The 20,011-nt window shown below is 40.5% G+C and overlaps 1 protein-coding gene across 1 annotated transcript in view; it reads left to right on the top strand.

Annotated features, from left to right (window-relative positions):
• LOC109931667 (protein unc-13 homolog B) overlaps positions 1–20,011 on the top strand; it is a 287,923-nt gene that overhangs the window by 188,842 nt on the left and 79,070 nt on the right. The window contains exons 22-25 of the mRNA XM_048595579.1: positions 7,851–7,977; positions 14,729–14,825; positions 17,953–18,096; positions 19,144–19,221. Coding sequence (XP_048451536.1) covers positions 7,851–7,977; positions 14,729–14,825; positions 17,953–18,096; positions 19,144–19,221 — 446 coding nt within the window. The remainder of the gene's footprint in view (positions 1–7,850; positions 7,978–14,728; positions 14,826–17,952; positions 18,097–19,143; positions 19,222–20,011) is intronic.

The following is a 20,011-nucleotide window of genomic DNA, read 5'->3' on the forward strand; positions in this document are numbered from 1 at the left end:
TTTTAAGAAGCAGTAATTTTCTACAATTTTAATCAATGACTTACGTGAGAGATGCGAAAGCTTGATAACTACATTTACAGGTGACGCCAAGATAGGTGGGAAAGAATGTTGTGAAGCAGACATGAGAAGGCTGAAGACAGATACAATTACATTTGCAACCAGTTTCCTTCAGCATCTAACATGCTTCAATTAGATCTCTCCTAAATTCTAGAGAGTATAGGCGTATTCTGCTCAATCTGACCTCATAAGCAAACCCCTTGTCTATGGAATAAATCTTGTGAACTTCTTCTGAACTGCATCCAATACAACTATATCAATCCTCAAGTAAGGGGACCAAAATAGTGTGCAATATTCCAGGTGTGGTCTCACTGATGCCTTATACAGTTGCAGCAACATTTCCCTACTTTTATACTCTATTCCTTTAGCAATAAATGCCTAAATTCCATTTATCTTCCTCATTACCTGCAGTACCTGCATATGAATTTTTCAGCGATTCGTGCATCAGGACTCCCAGATCCCTCTGCATCAAAGCACTCTGAAGTTTCTCTTTGGAACACTGAGGAAGGGTCACTGGATCTGAAACGTTAACTCTGATTTCTCTCCACAGATGCTGCCAGACCTGCTGAGCTTTTCCAGCAATTTCTGGTTTTGTTTATGATTTCCAACATTCGCAGTTCTTTTGGTTTTTACCAATCTATTTTACATGCCCACCAAAAATATGTACGGTGGAGGCATGTAACACCCAGTCCTGTTACTTTGTCATCTCTGACTGAATGACAATGCTAAGAAAGTAACATGTAGTAAAGCAAAATGGAATGATTTGATTGTTACAGATAAACCATTAGAGAAGTGGAACTCAGTCTGAGGGAATTCTTGGAAATGATTGTCAGGGAGGGTTGAGTTTCAACCTCCAGTTTTTTGGAGATTCAAGAACTTTAGTGTTATGACAAAAATGAATGCATCTCTGCTAGTAAGTGTGTTAATTAATTCATTGGCGCTACATTATCTTTCCCACTTGAAATGAAATTGTGTAGAATTCAGGATGGAAGAGTGTGGGTGAGTACATCATTGCAGGGAAACAATTCAGTAACATCAAATACTGCTTTAACATTAGAGCTACAATTTTGAAAATAAATCAAAGCTTACATGGCACAAAAATGAAATTAAAATCATCTAATGTAAAAACTAAAATCAGGATACCAAAATGTTCTTGTAGTCTTTAATTATCTGGGATCTTGTTGCTACTGGTAATTTTATCTGATCCATATTCAGTACCACCTCTTCAGAACAGCAATGTTCCAGCAACTATTTTCTAAATTTGGAAACTAGTGGCATTGAAGAGTGGCACCTCAGCTGTTTGGAGATATAGGACATCACACCAGTTCTGAGGCATCACTGCCTCCTAACACAAAACAGGAAACATTCATTACTCATGCGTGTATAGTTTTGAGCCAAATGAATCATCTGGTGTACCAAACTCTTAATTTATAGTATTTAACAATCTTTGCAGAAGGTGTTCTAAGACTGCAGCTTCCTTATGTGATGTGCCTGGAACTGACTGCTCAACTACAGATTATTGTTGCTTGCATATTATTATTATTATACATCACCAATTTCCCCCAATGCATAACATCATTCCGTTCTGCCTATACTTCAGCTGATGTGCTGAAGCCTAATCCTATGTCTTTGTTATCTCTAAACTTGAGTGGCTGAGCTCACATACATTACACTTGGATGTTTAGACTTGGATAATCATACAAGTATGCTGTAGTAAAAGAGAGAAGACCAAACTGGACAAATATGTTTGTTGCTTATGGCCCCACTATCTTGAAATTGTCAAACATCTTGTTTTGAAGAGCGGAAACTTTCTTTTCTTGAATATTTGGAAGACCAAAGCCATTGCCTTCTGTTTCCAGTTCAAATTCTGTTCTTTAATCTCCTGATTCCATCCTTCTCCCTGGCATCTGATAAAGGCAAAATCAGTCTGTTTACAACTTCAGCGTCATATTTGATGAGAAAATGAGCTTCTGACCACACATCCACACCAATAAGAAAAGAACCAATTTCCACTGATTTGTAACATTCTGCTCATACCTTCTTCAGAAAGGGTCCCCACCCAAAACGTCAACTTTTCTGCTCTTCTAATGCCACCTGGGCTGCTGTGTACTTCCAGCTCCACACTGTTATCTCCAAATTAATCTTGCCATGTCTCTTAGTAAACCCTTGCAATCCCTATCATCCACAGCTCTCTCAAAAGTTATGAAAGTAGTTTTACTCAGTTGCAATGTAGCTGTTCACCAAAATGTCTCTGTTAGCCTCATACATGCAGATAAGAGAGCAGAATGGTAGAATTGAGTTTAAATTGAATATGTGCTACACATAGGGGATAGGGATGGAGTCATGCTTGGGACATAGTGTTGTGATTGTTAGAGATCAGTCACCTCAGCTCCAGGACATTGTGTAGGAGTTCCTTAGTATAGTGTCTGAGGCCCAACCTTCTCTCCATCATAAAGTCAGAAGTGGGGATTTGAGCAATGATTACACAGTGTTGAGGACCATTTGTGACTCCTCAGATACTGAAGCAGTCAAGTTCAAATGTAACAAGACCTGGACAATATCTTGGCTTGGGCTGAAAGACACCTTTCATAAGAACATAAGAACTAGGAGCAGGAGTAGGCCGTCTGGCCCTTCGAGCCTGCTCCGCCATTCAATAAGATCATGGCTGATCCTTTCGTGGACTCAGATCCACTTACCCGCGTTCTCACCGTATGCCTTAATTCCTTTATTGTTCAAAAAAAATCTACCTTTTTTTTAAAAGCATTTACTGAAGTAGCGTCAACTACTTCACTGGGCAAGGAATTCCATAGATCCACAATCACTTCCATCTCGAAGGAGAAAGGTGGTAGAAACATGGGAACGCCACCACCTGCTGCAAGTTCATCTCCAAGCCATTCACTAGCTTCATTTGGAAATATACTGCCTTTCCTTCACTGTCACTTGGTAAAAATCCTGGATTTCCCTCCCTAACAGCATTATGAGTGTGCCTACTAAAAATGGACTGCAGCAGTTCAAGAGGACAGCTCACCACCACCACTTCAAGGACAACTAGGGACAGGAGATAAATGCTGGCCGGACAGCAACATCCAAATCCCATGAATGAATTTTAAAATGTAGGTAATGAGAACCGACTACAGATCCATATATTTCTTAACTCATATACATACATCTCCAAAACCACATTCCTATATACCTCAATAACCTTTGCTTTCTTTGCCTGGCAAAAATCTATCTATCTTGAGCTTAAAAACATTCAGTGACCTATTTCCACCACCACCCAAGGCAGAAACTTCCAAAATCATGTAGCCCACTGAGAGAACATAAAATTCTGCATCTCTCACCTGTCAGGCTGATCCCTAATTTTAAAACAGTGCCCCTCCTAATTGTATGCTTGCCCACAAGAGAAAGCATCCTTTCCATGTTCCCTAAAGTGCGGCTTTTGAGTGAGAAACAAAGATGGGAAAATGCAGAGAAATCTGATAGCAGGAAAGAACTAAATAAGGTAGAGGATGCTGAGGTCCTGCCGAGCTTAATGTCAGTCATTGACATTTTATTCTTCCATTTTCTACTCCGCATTCGTGCTGCCAGCCTAGCCAAGTAGGGAGAATAAACAGTTGCATAGGTTGTAGCTAGTGGCCCTTGGAAATGGTAGGGTACTTAGCTACTATGATGATGTGGCGTGTTGGCGGAAGGGTTTCCAATACTTGTTAATTAAGCCTTTAACCCCTCACCTGACCCTTCTCTACCCATTTTTTCTAAGCTTACACATGATTAATGGCAAGGTATTAGAATGTGCCACAAAGTCAGTACTTTCAAGAAAGGAAAGATTAGCAAGATAGAAGAAATGTTCACACTAGAGAAATGAACAGTTGGCCTTAGTGTCCATTAGTGTTAATATCTTTGAAACTTGATATTCCAATATGAATCATAGCTTGAAGAGATGATGAATAAAGATTGAAAAATTTACAGGGAGAATAACTGTGGAAATGTGTGGGTGTGTGGCATAATATTTGTAACTCCACATTTGGTGTTTAGCATTAGATGTGCTAAATTAAGAAACATAATTTGCATGTTCCAAGTCAGTATCAGGCTTGCCAAGATAAAATTTCTTAGAAATAAATCACAAAAATAAGCTCATTAAGAAACAATTTAGATAAATTACTTGGGACATCTTGATTGGGTCACTGTGCAGTTATTTTTTTCTCAGCAAAAGTTTATATTTCCATGGTGCCTCCAAGTTGAAAAGTATCCTGAGGCATTGATAGACCAGGCTTTAATGTAGATCAGCAAGCAGAAGGGAGAAGAATGGATGGAATGTGCAATGAGTTATGGTACTAGGCAGAAGGCATATAGATGTGTGGATGATGAAGGAGGTCAAGTAATAATAATTGTCATTGTAAGTCATTGTAATAATCAAGTTTGGAGGTGACCAACGCATCACCCAGCTTTTAACAGCAGATGGACTGAGATGTGCAGGGGCGTCCAGATATTTATCTGGAAAAAGTGGACTGCTTTGTTGGATAAGTAGTCTAAATGGGGAGGGGTAAATTGAAGGAAGCATGGTAGCCTGGTTTTGCATTGGAATGCCTCTGGAAGGTATTGCCAGGAGGAGGGGCCCAACGATTGTCTCTAGAAGTTCCAAAGTAATAATAAGAACATAAGCCATTTCTGGATATACTTTGGTTATAATCCAGTGAATAGGAACATGCAAGGCCATTCACAGGGAACTGGACAATGAAGGAGAGGTATTGGAGGAAGATAGCAAGGTCAACTATGTGAAATGCTGCCAAGATTGAAAAGGACAATTATGTTGGTGCTTTACCAAGAGATGTCATTTGTGACTTGGATTAGGCCTGTTGCGTTCCTGTGGTAGTGGTGAACAACTGATTGGACAAATTCAAACTTGGAATTTTAGGGATGACTGATACAATTTGGGAGGCAGTAACAGAGGAATAACTTTAGAAATGCAAGACAGATTGGAGGTGAGACAGAGGTCAGTAAGAACAGAGGCAAGCTTTTTGAAAAGGTAGTGAAATAACTCCCACAGATGCCGGTATCCCGTCGTCAAGTCACCCTTTATTTACACATGAGCAGTCCTTGAATTTAGTACTACCTCTTCAAAGTCAGCTATCAGAGTGGCAGTATCTCTGACACTCCCCTTTTTATCTTTTAGCCAAAGATCCCTGATTGGACCAGAATAACAACTCCAATGACTGAGCAGCTGACTGACCTCATTACAATCACTACATCCCTCTCCCTCTGAGTTTGAGGACATGGACCAGTCCTTTTTCTTAAATAGCCTCCCGGGGCAGGTTCCTTTGACTCGGCATTCACTATGGGTGGCTTGTAACTCGAGAGCTCAACTGTTGTGCCAGAAGCGCGTCGGTAGAATTTCACTCTCTTCCTCCAGTGGCAAAGGCATCAAGGTGGCTACGTCAGACACATCCATCTCTGATTCTGAGGACTCATCAATGGTTGACCGAAAGGATGAACCCATGGGAACTGGCAAACTTTGATGAGTCCTCAGTATCAGAGATGTACATGATGGATGTAGCCGCCTCAATGCCTTTACCACTGGAAGAAGAGCGTGGCACAAGAGGCAAGTGCACATGAGTTACACACTGCCTGTATTGGACGCCAAATTGGAGGAACCTGACCCAGTGCTAAAACAACTCAAGAGGCTCTCTAAGAAAAAGGACCAGGATATGTCCTAAGTCAGGATGTGCAATTACCTGCATTTCATTGCTGTAACTTTCTTGGAAGTCTGTTGAGTTGCACTGTATTTCAAGCTTTTTGGAAGACCGTCCACACCGCATCAACAGCACTACTCTCATCAACTATCTCTGTTACCTTTTCATAAAACTCCAACAATAAATTAAACAATTTTCCTAAAACAAATCAGGCTGCCTCTTCCTAATTATCCTGTATCATCCTCGGTGACAAATAAACTCTATCCTGAATAATTGTTTCAAGAAGTTTCCCATCAATCAAATTAAATCCATTGGTCTGTAATTGCATAAATTACCCATAGACCCTTCTGTCACCATCCTTTATTTCAGGGAGGATTGTAAGTTGATTGCTACTGTCACTGCAGTTTATACTCTCACTTGCATCAGTGTCATTGGATAAATGTCATTCGGCACTGATACCTTAACAATTTTAAGTAATGACCGACTATCCAGTTCCACCTCCTTACTTATTTTAAACCTCTCTGAGTTTCCTCCTCTGCCATCAAGACTTGGGCAACACCTCACTTCTTGCTAAACACAGATACAAAGTCAGTTAACACCTCAAAACTGCCCTGTCTCCATGTGCTAATCCCATCTTTATTCCCTAATCAGCCCTACTCTTTTTTTTTAACCACCCTTTTACTGTCCTTTTACTGTTTATATGCCCATAGAAGATTTTAGGTTTCCCCTTTATCTTAGCTACTGATGATTTATCATACTCCTTCTTTCCTCTCTTACTTGCTTTTTTTTAATCCCTCACTTCTGAACGTACTATATTCAGCTTGGTGCTCAATTGTATTTACTACTTGTCACAAATACATTTTTTTTTTCCTTTTCTTAATCTCCATCTTGTTTTTCATCCAGGGAGCTCTGGGTATTTTTGCCTACCTTTTCCTTTTGAGGAAATAAATATACCAGAACCTTGCCCAATCCATGTCTTCCTTGAAAGTAGCTCATTTTTCAACTACTCTTTTTCCTGTCAGTCTTCAGTTCCAGTCTAACCTTCCAGTCTACACTAGCTCTGTTGAAGACAGCTCTCCCATTGTAAATAATTGTTCCTCTGAATTGTCTTCTGTCCTCATTTCCGCCGTATCCTAAACTTTAAAACATACTATCCCCTAAATAGTCCCTTACTGACCCTTGTTTACTTGACCAATCTAATTCTGCCCTTATTCATACTAGGGTCTGTTAAAGCTACAACATTATATTTCCGCAGGGAAGTCTGCATCTATACCTGGCAAATCTTATTGAATATACTCTGCATTTATATAAATGCAATGTAATCCTGGTTTAGATTCCATTTCTTTCCTGTTTTCTGTGACATGACCTATTAACTTTCTATTCTTTATCCTAAAACTACCTGTGTCTCCCTCTGTTTCGTGCACCCTTTGTTTTTTATTCATATGTGGGATGTGGGCATTTTTATTACCAGTCTCTGGTTGCCCTTCAGAAGGTGGTGGTGAGTTGTCTCTTTGAACTGCTACAGTCCATGTACTGTAGGTAGAGCCACAATAAGAATGTAGGAACAGGAGTAGGCCATTCAGTAAGATCATGACTGACCTGTGGCCTTGCTCCATATGCCTGCCTTTGATCCATAATCTTTTAAAACTTTGCTTAACAAAAAAAATCCATCTCAGATTTAAAATTAACAACTGGTCCTGTATATGCTGCCATTTGTGGAAGAGAATTCCAAACATTTACCATCCTTTGTGTGTAGAAGCACTTCCTAATATTTCTCATGAACAATCTGGCCCTAATTCTCAGACTATGCCCCCTAGCCCTTGAATCCCGAGGCATGAAAATAGTTTATCTATATCTACCCTGTGTTTTCCTGTTACTAACATGGAGAATTCAGTGAGATCACCCCTTAGCCTTCTAAATTCTAGAGAAAATGCTGAGAGAAAGGGCGTTCCAGGATTTTGACCCAACATCACTTTCCCTTCTGACCTTCCTTCCTTCATAAGGTCAGTATGCCTTGCCTAGCTTTTGAAATTGAATAATGTTAAGGGAAAATATTTATGTAATATGGTTATAGTAATACCTTTTAATGTTTTTATCCTTTAGAGCATGAGAAGCACAGGCTCTGCAAAAGTGCAGATTACATGAACTTACACTTCAAAGTGAAATGGCTATATAATGAATATGTGCGAGATCTTCCAGCAATGAAAGAGACTGTACCTGAATATCCAGCGTGAGTATTGAGTTGGGACATGTGCTTTTGGAGAAAGACCAGTATTTTATGTTGGGTGCAGATCCTTCTTAGAATTGGGTTTTTCTGGGAGATGATTTTTGATAAAGCATCATGCTTCTAGAAACTGATCATGTGATCAAGTTGCCTGGGAGGTAAACAACACATAAAGGGTCAACACTAAGTTAAAGTGTGGGGTATTAGACTGTTTGAGTGGATTTGTTTCAATCAGGCTTCTGAGTTTAGAAAAAGGTAACTACAGACCACGGAATTTTGCTTTTCAGCAAATTGATTTGAAATTCTGTGTACTGCCTAAAACAGTTTAAAACTCTTTAATAACTCACAGACTTCATTAACTGTGAGGTGGACCTCTAGGCTAGTCAAGCTGAGAAGGGAGATAGATAAAACTCTGTTGTTAAAGAATATTATAACAGGACAATTCTGACCCAAGATAGCTACAGTTAGTATATTATTGATGCCAGCATTGAACTGGGAATTTACAGTACTGGGAGGATTGGAGGAGATTTGAGGGAACACCCTTACCAGAAATAAGTATGAGTCCCAAAAAATCTCAACCCTCATACATATCTTCAAATAGTATGTAGAGTAATGGTTGATCTTAAAATTTCTGGTAAGGATCTGCCTTGAGTTTTAGAGATACAATTCAAATGAGTGTAGAAGGAAATTTAAATTTAGTTTACAGAATAAGTGACTGTGTTCATTGTACTCGTAATATTCTTCACTCAATTGACTATTTAGCAATGCAGTTATCAATATTCATATAATTTGATTTTCATTAGGTAAAATACTTCTGATTTAAACAGTGAATCTTGTGGCTTCATTTCTTTAAACATAGAGACATAGAAGATAGGAGCAGGAGGAGGCCCTTCGAACCTGCTCCACCATTCTTCACGATCATGGCTGATCATCCAACTCAATAGCCTAATTCTGCATTTTCCCCATAACCTTTGATCCCATTTGCCCCAGGTGCTACATCAAGTCGCCCCTTGAATACGTTCAATGTTTTGGCAATTCCACATGCTCGCCACTCTTTGGATAAAGAATTGTCTACTCATCTCTGTCCGAAATTGTCTACCCCAAATCCTCATACTATGATCCCTGGTTCTAGACAGACCCACTATCGGGAGCATCTTCCCTGCATCTACCCTGTCCAGTCCTGTTAGAATTTTATAAGTCTGTATGAGATCCCCCCATCATTCATCTGAACTCCAGCGAAAACAATCCTAACCTAGTCAATCTGTCCTCATACGTCAGACCCGCCATCCCCAGAATCAGTCTGGTAAACTTTTGCTGCACTCCCTCGAGAGCAAGAGCATCCTTCCTGCGAAAAGGAGACCAAAACTGCACACAATATTCCAGGTGTGGTCTCAGCAAGGCCCTATACAACTGCAACAACACATCCCTGTCCTGTACGCAAAACCTCTCGCTATGACGGCCAACATACAATTTGCCTTCTTTACCACCTGCTGCACCTGCATGCTTATATTCAGCGACTGGTGCATAAGGACACCAAGGTCCTGCTGCACACTACCCTCTCCGAATTTATAACCATTCAGGTAATAATCTGCCTTCTTGTTTTTGCTTCCAAAGTGGTGAATAACCTCACATTTATCCAAACGTATTGTATCTGCCATTGATTTGCCTACTCAGCCAACCTGCTAGTTCATGCTGAAGGATCTCTGCATCCTCGTGACAGATCACCCCCACCCAACTTGGTATCATCTGCAAACTTAGAGATGTTACATTTTGTTCCTTCATCCAAATTATTAATATATATTGTGAATGGCTGGGGTCCCAGCACTCCCTGGCACCCCACTAGTTACTGCCTGTCATTTTGGAAAGGACCCATTGATTCCTCTCTTTGTTTCTTCTCTGCCAACCTGTTTCCTATTCATCTCAATACACTTCCTCCAATCCCATGAGCGTTAATCTTGCACATTAATCTCTTATGTGGGACTTTGTCAAACGCTTTTCTGAAAGTCCAAATATACTACATCAACTGGCTCACCCTTGTCAACTCTACTAGTTACATTTTCATAGAATTCCAACAGATTAGCCAAGCATGATTTCCCCTTCATAAATCCATGCTGACTCTGTCTGATCCTGCCACTGCTTTCTAAATGCTCTGCTATAAAATCCTTGACAACGGATTTGAGAATTTTCCCCGCTACTGATGTTCGGCTATAATTATATATACCGGTCTATAATTCTGTTTTCTCTCTACCTCCCTTTTTGAATATTGGAGTGACATTAGCCACCCTCCAATCTGCAGGGACTGTTCCAGGGTCTATAGAATCCTATTCGATGACCACCAATGCATCCACTATCGCTAGAGCTACTTCCTTAAGTACTCTGGGATGTAGATTATCAGGCCCTGAGGATGTATCGGCCTTCAATCCCAACAACTTTCTGAGCGCCATTTCTCTATTAATTTTGATCTCCGTCAGCTCTTGCCTCTCACTAAATCTTACATCCTCCAACAATTCTGGTATCTGATTTGTCTCCTCTTTTGTGAAGACTGAACAAAAGTATGTATTCAGTTCCTCAGCCATTTCTTTATCCCCTATTATACATTCTCCTGCTTCTGTCTGTAGGGGACCTACATTTGTCTTTACCAAACTCTTTCTCTTCACGTACCTATAGAAACTCTTAGCATCAGTCTTTATGTTCCCTGCAAGCTTAGTTTCGTCTTGGTCGTTCTTTGCTGAATTCTAAACTGCTCCCAATCCTCAGATTTATTATTTTTCTTGGCCAATCTGTATGCTTCTTCCTTGGATCAGATACTATCTCTTATTTCTTTTGTAAGCCATGGATTGGCGTTCTTACCCATTTTGTTTTTGTGACAGACAGGTATAACAGTTGTTGCAGTTCCCCCATGCGTTCCTTGAATGTTTGCCATTGCCTATCCACTATCCCTTTAAGTAACTCTCCCTAATCTATCAAAGCCAACTCATGCCTCATATACCCGTAGTTGAATAATTCTTCAGTACGACTTCTGGGATGTTGTCATGGTCCGTATCTAGTACCTACCCTTGTTTTGTGACTTCATGTGAAATGGATCAAATTATCTGAAGACTGGCATAAATGATACTGGGGACTGCAGAAGGAAGCTGACATGGATCATTCTCTTGATACTTGCAGGCTGAAAATGTATACAGATGCTGCAGCTTTATCTTTTGCTCCTGAATGAGGCAGTATCGTGGATCTTCGATTGGATCTTATAGTTGTGGGATTATTTATTATTGCTGCTTCTTGTCATACAAATAGTCCTGTGTTGTAATCTTTACCAGATTAATAATGTATTTTTAGGTTTGCCTGGTGCTACTCTTGGTATGCACTTCTGCATTCAACGTTGAACCAGGGTAGATGCAGATTGGGCGAATCAAATTAGTCACAATACTGTAGAGGAGGAATTCCTGAAGTGTATATGGGTTGGTTTTCTGGCCTAATATGTTGAGGAATCAACTAGGGAACAAGCCAACTTAGATTAGGTATTGTGCAAATGTGAAAGGAATTGCTAATGTAGTTGTGAGAGACCTTGGGATTGAGCAACCATAAAAAGATAGAATTCTTCATCAAGATGGAGAATGAAAAAGTTGCTTCTGAGACTAAGGTCCTGAAACTTGATCAGGGAAACCACCATCGTATGAAGCATGAGTTGGCTGTAATGGTTTGGGAAATGATATTGAAAGGAATAACAGTGGATATACAAAGGCAAACATTCAAAAAGCAAATGAGTAAAGTACAAAATTGCCTATTCCTGTCTGGTGCAACAGTGCACAGAGAACAGTGGACAAGCCAGAGCCAAAAAGAGGTGTACAAATTGGTAAGAAAATCAGGAACTATTTAGAAGCTGGCAAAGGAAGACCAAGAAGTGGAAAACAGCGTATGAGTAAGCTAGCAGGGGACACGAGACTGACTGACTGTAAAAGTTTCTATAGGTATGTAAACAGAAAAAGATTGGTAAAACTAATGTAGTTCCCTTACAGTCAAAATGGGCGAATTTATAATGGGAACAAAGGCTTATGAACTAGCTCTGTCTTCACAAAAGTGGATGCAAATAATGTACCAAGAAAGATGGGGAACAGAAGGTTTAGAAAGAGTAAGGGACTGAAGTAAATCTATATTATTAAAGGAATGATGTTGGAGAAATTGATGGAATCAAAAGCTGAGAAATCCCCAGGGCCTGATAATCTGCATCCCAGAGTACTGAAGAAAGTGACCCTTGAAATAGTGGATGCGTTTGTGATCATCTTCCAAGAGTCTGTAGACTCTGGAACAGTTCCTACAGATTGGAGTGTAGCTAATGTAACCCCACTATTTAAAAAGGGAGGTAGAAAGAAAACAGGGAATTAAAGACTGGTGAGTCTTTCATCAGTTGTAGATAAGATGCTCGAGTCCATTATCAAGGATTTTCTATCAGAGCATTTAGAAAACAAAGGCAGAATCGGACACAGTCAGCACAAAAGGCAAATCATGGTTGATAAATCTACTGGAATTGTTCGAGAATATAACAAATAGAGTTGACTGAGGGAGCCAGTGGATGTGTTTATTTTAATTTTCAGAAGGCTTTCGACAAAATACTACTTGTAAACTTAAACTGCATGGGATTGCAGGTATTATATTGAGATAGAGAGAAAATTGGTTAGCAGACAAGAAACAGAGTAGGAATAAATGGTTCTTTTTCTGAATGGCAGGCAGTGATTAAACTAGTTGGGCACCACAGGGATTGGTACCGGGTACCTAGCTAATCACATTACATATGTATAATTTTGATGAGGGAACTAAATGTAACATTTCAAAATTTGCAGATGACACTGAGCTGGATGGAAGGGGGAGCTATGGCGAGATTGCAGAGATGTTGAAGTACGATTTGGACAGACTGAATGAGTGGGCAAACGTATGGCAGATGCAGTATAATGTGGATAAATGTGAGGTTATCACTGGTAGCAGAAATAGGAAGGCAGGTTATTATTTAAATAGCTGTAAATTGAGAGAGGGAATATTCAACGAGATCTGGGTGTCCTTGTGCACCTGTCGCTGAAAGTAGGCATGCCCATGCAGTGGACAATAAAGAAGGCAAATTATGTTTTGGCCTTCATAGAGAGAAGATTCAAGTACAGGAACAAGGATGCCTTGCTGCAATTATACAGGGTAAGGCCACAACTGGAATATTCTGTGCAGTTTTGGCCTCCTTATTTGAGGAAGGATGCTCTTGCTATAGAAGGAGTACAGCAAAGGTTTACCAGATTATATCCTGGGATGGCCAGACTGACATATGAGGAGAGATTGAGTTAGTCAGGATTGTAATCACTAGAATTTAGAAGAATGAGGGGCATCCTATAGAAACCCATAAAATTCTAACAAGACTAGACAGGTTTGATGCAGGAATGATGTTCCCAATGGTGGAGAGTCCAGAACCAGGGGCCATAGTTGAAGGATAATGGGTAACCTTTTAAGACTGAAATGAGGAGAAATGTCTTCATCCAGAGTGATGAGCTTGTGGAATTTGCTACCACAGAAAGTTTCATTAATACCAAAACGTTGCTTGCTTTCAGGAAGGATATAGATATAGATTTTGCCAAAAGGATCAATGGATATGGGGGAGGATAGGATAAGCATATTGAGCTCGATTAGCAGCCATAATTATATTCAATGGCAGATCAGGCTCGAGGGGTCGAAAGGCCTACTCCTGCACCTATTTTCTATGTTTCTACGATCCCCTGGCTTGATAAGAATTGTAGAGTTGGGGTATGCCAGGCTATAATCTTACAGATTGTGGTTGAATATAAATCAGCTTCTATTGACAGACCAGTGCCTCGTAGATCCCCAGTTTTGAGCTGTTACACATGTCTGAATCTAAACTGTAATAACATGGTGGTAATGCCACTCAATACAATGGAAGTATTCTTAATGTGAAGACAGGACTTCGTCTCAATAAAGGCTGTGTAGTGGTCACTCCTACCGATCCTATCATGAATGTCTGTGATGGGTAGATTCATGATTACAAGGTCTATATTTAGACTTGTTGGCTCCAACATCACCTGCTGCAAGACAAGTGTGACAGCTAGCTTCTTGAGGCCTTGGCAACCCCATCAATTGTGGTGCGACTAAGTCATTCTTAGACATGGACATGGTATCCCCCTATCCAGAGAAGATTTTGTACCTTTTTCACCCTCAGTACTTCTTCCATTTGTGTTGAACTTGGAGGAGGACTGATTAATCAGCTGAAGGAGGGCAGTATATTATAATCATTTGGCTACCTTGCTCATGTTTGACTTAATGCTATTGGATCTGGCGTCAATGTTGAGGACCCCCAGGCAATTGCCTCCCAATTGTATACATTTGTGCCTTTATTGAGTTTATCCTACCAGTGGAATAGAACATTCCGTGGGATGGTGATACTGGTGCCTGGGACACTGGCCCTAAGGTATAATTTGGTGATTTTAATTGTGTCAGGATGTTGCTAACTCTCCCAATTCTGTTGCAAGCCCCAGATGTTAAAAAGGAGGAATTTACAAGCTGACAGGGTTGAATGTGCTGCTGTCATTTCTGGGGCTGAAGTCAATGGTGCATGATTCATCCTGTTGTGTTCCTTTTTGACTTTCAAAATATATCTGTGTATTACAATCCTAATAATATACGATCAAAGTAATGCTAACTCTGATTCATTATAAGTTTATTTGAAGTTCATTTACACCTTGATGACTGTATTTGGTCTTGTATATTGTAGGTGGTTTGAACAATTTGTAATGCAGTGGTTGGATGAGAATGAGGAAGTTTCATTAGAATTCCTACATGGAGCTCTTGAGAGAGATAAAAAGGATGGGGTATGTATCCAGGATTTATGTATTACCTAGAGTCCGACAGCATGGAGGCAGGCCCTTCGGCCCAAACTGGTCCATGCCAATCAAAATGTCCATCCACGCCATCCCCATTTCCCTGCACTTGGCCCATATCCTTCTAAACCTTTTTTATCCATGTATTTGTCCAAACACCTTTTAAATGTTGTTAACGTACCTGCCTCAACCACTTCTGCTGGCCGCTCATTCCATATGCATACCACTCTCTCTGCAAAAGTGTTGCCTCTCAGGTTTCCATGTATCCTTGCCCCTCTTACCTTAAACTGATGGCCTGTTGTCCTCAATTCCCCAACCCTGGGAAAAAGACTGAGTGCATTCGCCCTATCCATGCCTCTCATGATCTTATACACTTCTGTAAGATCCCCCTCAGTCTCCTATGCTTTAAAGAAAAAAGTAGTAACTTGTCCAACCTCTCCCTATAACTCAGTCCAACCTCCCCCTATAACTCAGTCCCTTGAGTCCTGGCAACATCCTCATAAACTTCTACTGCACTCTTTCCAGTTTAATAACATCCTTCCTATAGCAAGGTGACTAAAACTGAACACAATACTCCCAAGAGTGGCCTGACCAACATCCTGTGTAGCTGCAACATAACTTCCCAACTTCTCTACTCAGTACCCTGACTGATGAAGGTCAGTGTGCCAAAAGCCTTCACTGCCCTATCTACCTGTGACTCCACTTTCGGAGAACTGTACACCTGGCTCCAAGGTTCCTCTGTTCTACTACACTCCTTAAACCCTCAAATTCACCATGAAACTCCTACCTTGATTTGACTTTCCAAAATACAACACCTCACACAAATCTATATTAAACTCCATTTGCCATTTCTTGGCCCACTTCCCCAGCTGATCATCGTCCTGCTGCAATTTCTGATAACCTCCCTCACTGTCCACGAGACCGCCTATTTTAGTGTCATCCACACACTTGCTCATCATGCTTTGTATGTTCTCGACCAAATAATTGATATAGATAACAAACAGCAATTGGCCCAGCACCGACCCCTGAGGCACACTGCTAGTCTCAGGCCTCCAGTCCGACAAGCATCCTTCCACTATTACTCTCTGCTTCCTATCATCTAGCCAATTGTGTTTCCAATTTGCCAGCTCTCCCTGGATTCCATGTGATCTAACCTTACAGAACAACCTACCATGTGGAAACTTACTTCAGGCTTTACTGAAATCCACATAGACCACGTCTACTACCCTGCCCTCATCAACCTTCCTGGTTACTTCATCAAAGCACTGTAACAAATTTATGAGACATGATCTCCCATGCACAATGCCACGCTGACTAAGAAAGAGTGAAAGACTTTAGACAGTGGTCTTTCCACACTGTATCTTGGCAACTGCCCCAAGCTATAGTGCGTCCCTCAACATGTAGTCCTAGACCTTGGAATGTGCCAGTCTGCAACACCCAGTTGAGGTCAACTCCATGCACCAGAAAACCAACAAGTTTGGGCAGACCAAAGATGATCATTCACTAAGTTGATGATTCTACGGACGCAGTCTCGGTGTGCATCCCAGGGAATAGATCTCATAGCACAGAGCCCTGCGTCACGGAGCTGCTTAGGACAAACCTTGACAAGAACCACTGATCTTTCTCCAGATTTCCTTTGCAAAGGCACATTGCAGAAGGAAATGTATAACAGTCTGTAACCCCCTACAGCTGCCAATTGGGCAGTGTGGGTAGAGCAGAGAGACCAGGCGTACACGAAGGATCTGACAGGCAGTGCCCTTCTCACCACCACCCAAGCTATTTCTTGGTGCTTTTATGAAAATTCTGGTGATGAGGCATTTTGCCAAATGACTTGGATAGACTGTTCAGGGAACAACCTGACAAGATCCACCCTCACCATTACCCACAGATTCTTGAGGATGCTACGTGCTGACCACTCCCTGATGGACTTGTGGTCAAAGGTGTTTTTCTTTGCAAATTTCTTCACAAAGGACAGGTGATACAGAATGGTCCAGCTCCTTGGAGCATTCCCTGGCACCGAGGCCAGACCCATCCTTCACAACAACAGGGGCAGGTAGAACCTCAGTACCTAGTGACACCTGGTGTTTGCGTGCTGAAGGTCTAAGCACAGCTTAATGCAAATGCACACAAAGGTGGCCTCCAGGATGAGTGCAGTGGTGGGTATGTATTTTCTACTTCACCTGATGCAGAGCTTTATACACGGTGTCCCTGTGGACATGCTCCATCCTAGACCTCCAGATGAAGTGGAAGATGGCTTGGGTGTCTGTGACAGCACAGGTTCTGGGAATGGGCCAGACCTGCGCCATGTACAACAGCACCGAGGGTCCTCGCACCTGATGACCAGGTTGTTAATCTCAATGGAGAGGGAGCAGTGCTCCCAAAAGCCCAGTTTCTGCCTGACCTTAGCAAAATGCTCCTCCCAAGTTTTCGCGCACACCCCAGCCCATCCAAACCATATTCCCAGCACCTTTAGATAATCTATTTGATGGTGAGGGGGATAATGGATCAGTTGGCCCAATTCCCAAAGACAAGCGGAGATAGTTGGGGGCAGGGTGATTGTAACCACCGTACCCCAGTAAAGCAGCTACAAAGATGAAAAGTTATACATCTCTTTAGAAAAATCTCTTTACAAAAGGCTGTCGAGCTAATTTGACAGAAGGATAGGGAATGCACATATTATTGCTATTCTATAATAGCCTCTAATCATAATCAATGGAGTTGAATTTTGTGATGAGTACATTGAAATCAAACTCTAAATGTTTGATTGCATATTAGTAGACGCTATCTAACCAATTTTTAACCTCTGTTGTTTATTATTCTTATTACATGTTGAAAGTTCTAGCATTCCTGAAGCTGTAGACTGAAGAGGAATAGTGGTGTTCTGTTTCTGGTTGCAAATGAAAAAAGTGTTACAGTTACTTTAACTATGACACAACATAAAAATGCATATGAATCAAATGAAAAGAAAGTGTTCCTGAATCTCCTAAACTATAAACAAGAATTCAGTTTTGATCAATGGAATCCCAAATGAATCCGAGTAATAAAAGTGCAATTTGGGAATTAGAATATTTAACATATGTTCTGAAAGTTTTTTCTAAATTTATATGTTGTACATCAGTTCCAGCAAACATCTGAGCACGCTTTATTCTCCTGCTCGGTGGTGGATGTGTTCACCCAATTAAATCAGAGTTTTGAGATTATCAAGAAACTCGAGTGTCCTGATCCAGAGATTGTTGCTCATTACATGAGGCGATTTGCAAAGGTAAAAATATTCTTTTTAAGATTCTAGTTGAAAGGATTTGATGACAAAATGTGAACTTTGGCAGTGACTTGTTGCAACATTGTTTTGTTAATAAAGGATTGATTATTAATAAAGGATCCCACCTGGGCATTTGGTCAGTTAAAATAACTGCATTGACTTACTCCTTCCAATTCTGCTGTTTGCTTGTGAGTTGTGAGCAATAAAGAGCAACACATACCAAATGACAGCAAGGTCCAAAGATATCTTTGAGGTCCTGATTGAAATTTTAACCTGGTGTCTGTGTGGCAAAGCAGTGTGACATCTAGACCAGGCCAACATTGTGACAAAACAAACAGCGGCAGAGAAAACCCAGAAAAGTAGATTATTTTGCAGTTATGGAGGAACAAGTAGGTTCCTGTTGCCCCATGAGGGAAGCATGAGGGGCTTTTCTCCCACAATCACAACACTAACCCGACCACCTCTTCCAATTTGATTACTCAGGAACCATTCCTTCAAGCCCCCACATGTGTTCTCCTGTTTCCTTAAATCAGCCATCAATTCCCAATGTTGGAAAGCCAATATCGTGAGGTCAGGTAGCTGGATTATCCTGGGCATGCTGTGCAAGTCTGGTGGTTTGACTTCTGCATCGGAATGCCAGCTGTAAAACTCCAGGCAGGAAGTTCAAGTCAGAAATTAATTGTTTGTCTTTTTTCTCCTCTTTTTAAATATATAATTGATTAGTTTTGCTGTTGCCTCTGATAATGCTATAATCTATAGTATATGCTGAATATACTTCAAAATGATGCTTTGTGTTGATGTTTAATGTCTGTGTATAATGGAAAGTAATGAAGTTTACTGAGACAAATTTTGGAGTATCCTTAACAAGTGTAACATATTTCCTCATGATAAACTCTATCCTATAATTTGTCTTTGTAAATGAAAAATAATAAACTTTAATATAAAATTTGCACGACCTCTGTTTATTGTTAGCAATTAATAACATACTTTATTGTTCATGAATATTTGCAGAAGGAATTGGGTTCATAAATGTTTCTTTCTTTTTGGCAGACAATAAGCAAAGTACTGCTACAGTATGCCGACATTCTTCTGAAGAACTTTAAGACCTACTGTTCCAAAGACACACTAGTCAGTATATTTTCTTTATTCTAACTCTTACTAAGTTATGGTTTCATATTTAACAATCTCTCTGCAACAGAGGAAAGGTATTTATGTTCCTAGTTATAAAACACAAGATCCTATGGTTTTGTACAGTTTTATCATTGACCTGCCATTTTATAGAATTCTGATTTTAAGCTATCATTTAATGTGTTTGTCCAAATTCTTATTCTTGGCTAGCTTTATCACACCAAATTTCTCTGTGTGAATTTGATCTAGCATCATTCTCAGCAATCAACTAACTGATGTCTTCTGAAAATTGTCCATCATCAATGTTGGATGATGCAAGCCTTCTTTCAACTATTAATAGAGAAGACTGACCCATTATCTTTGCCCCAGTTGTATTTTGTTTCCTGGTATTTGTCTTTAAGCTTAGCAAGAACATTCAAACTTCACTGCTATGTTTGACCTCAAGCAGAACAGCCACCACATACTGACATAATTGATAAGACTACCTAATTAATTCTGTCAGAGATAGTAAGAACTACCGATGCTGGAATCAGAGACAACACAGTGTGGAGCTGGAGGAGCACAGCAGGCCAGGTAGAATCAGAGAAGCTGGAAAGTTGACATTTCGGGTCGGAACTCTTCTTCAGAAGCTTTTCTGAAGAAAGGTCCCAACCTGAAAAGTCAACTTTCCTGTTCCTCTGATAGTAGGAACTGCTGATGCTGGAGAATCTGAGATCACAAGGTGTAGAGCTGGATGAACACAGCAGGTCAAGCAGCATCAGAGGAGCAGGAAAGCTGACGTTTCGGGTCT

The sequence above is a fragment of the Rhincodon typus genome, chromosome 1 (assembly GCF_021869965.1).
Source record: "Rhincodon typus isolate 14 chromosome 1, sRhiTyp1.1, whole genome shotgun sequence".
NCBI classification, from domain to species: Eukaryota; Metazoa; Chordata; class Chondrichthyes; order Orectolobiformes; family Rhincodontidae; genus Rhincodon; species Rhincodon typus.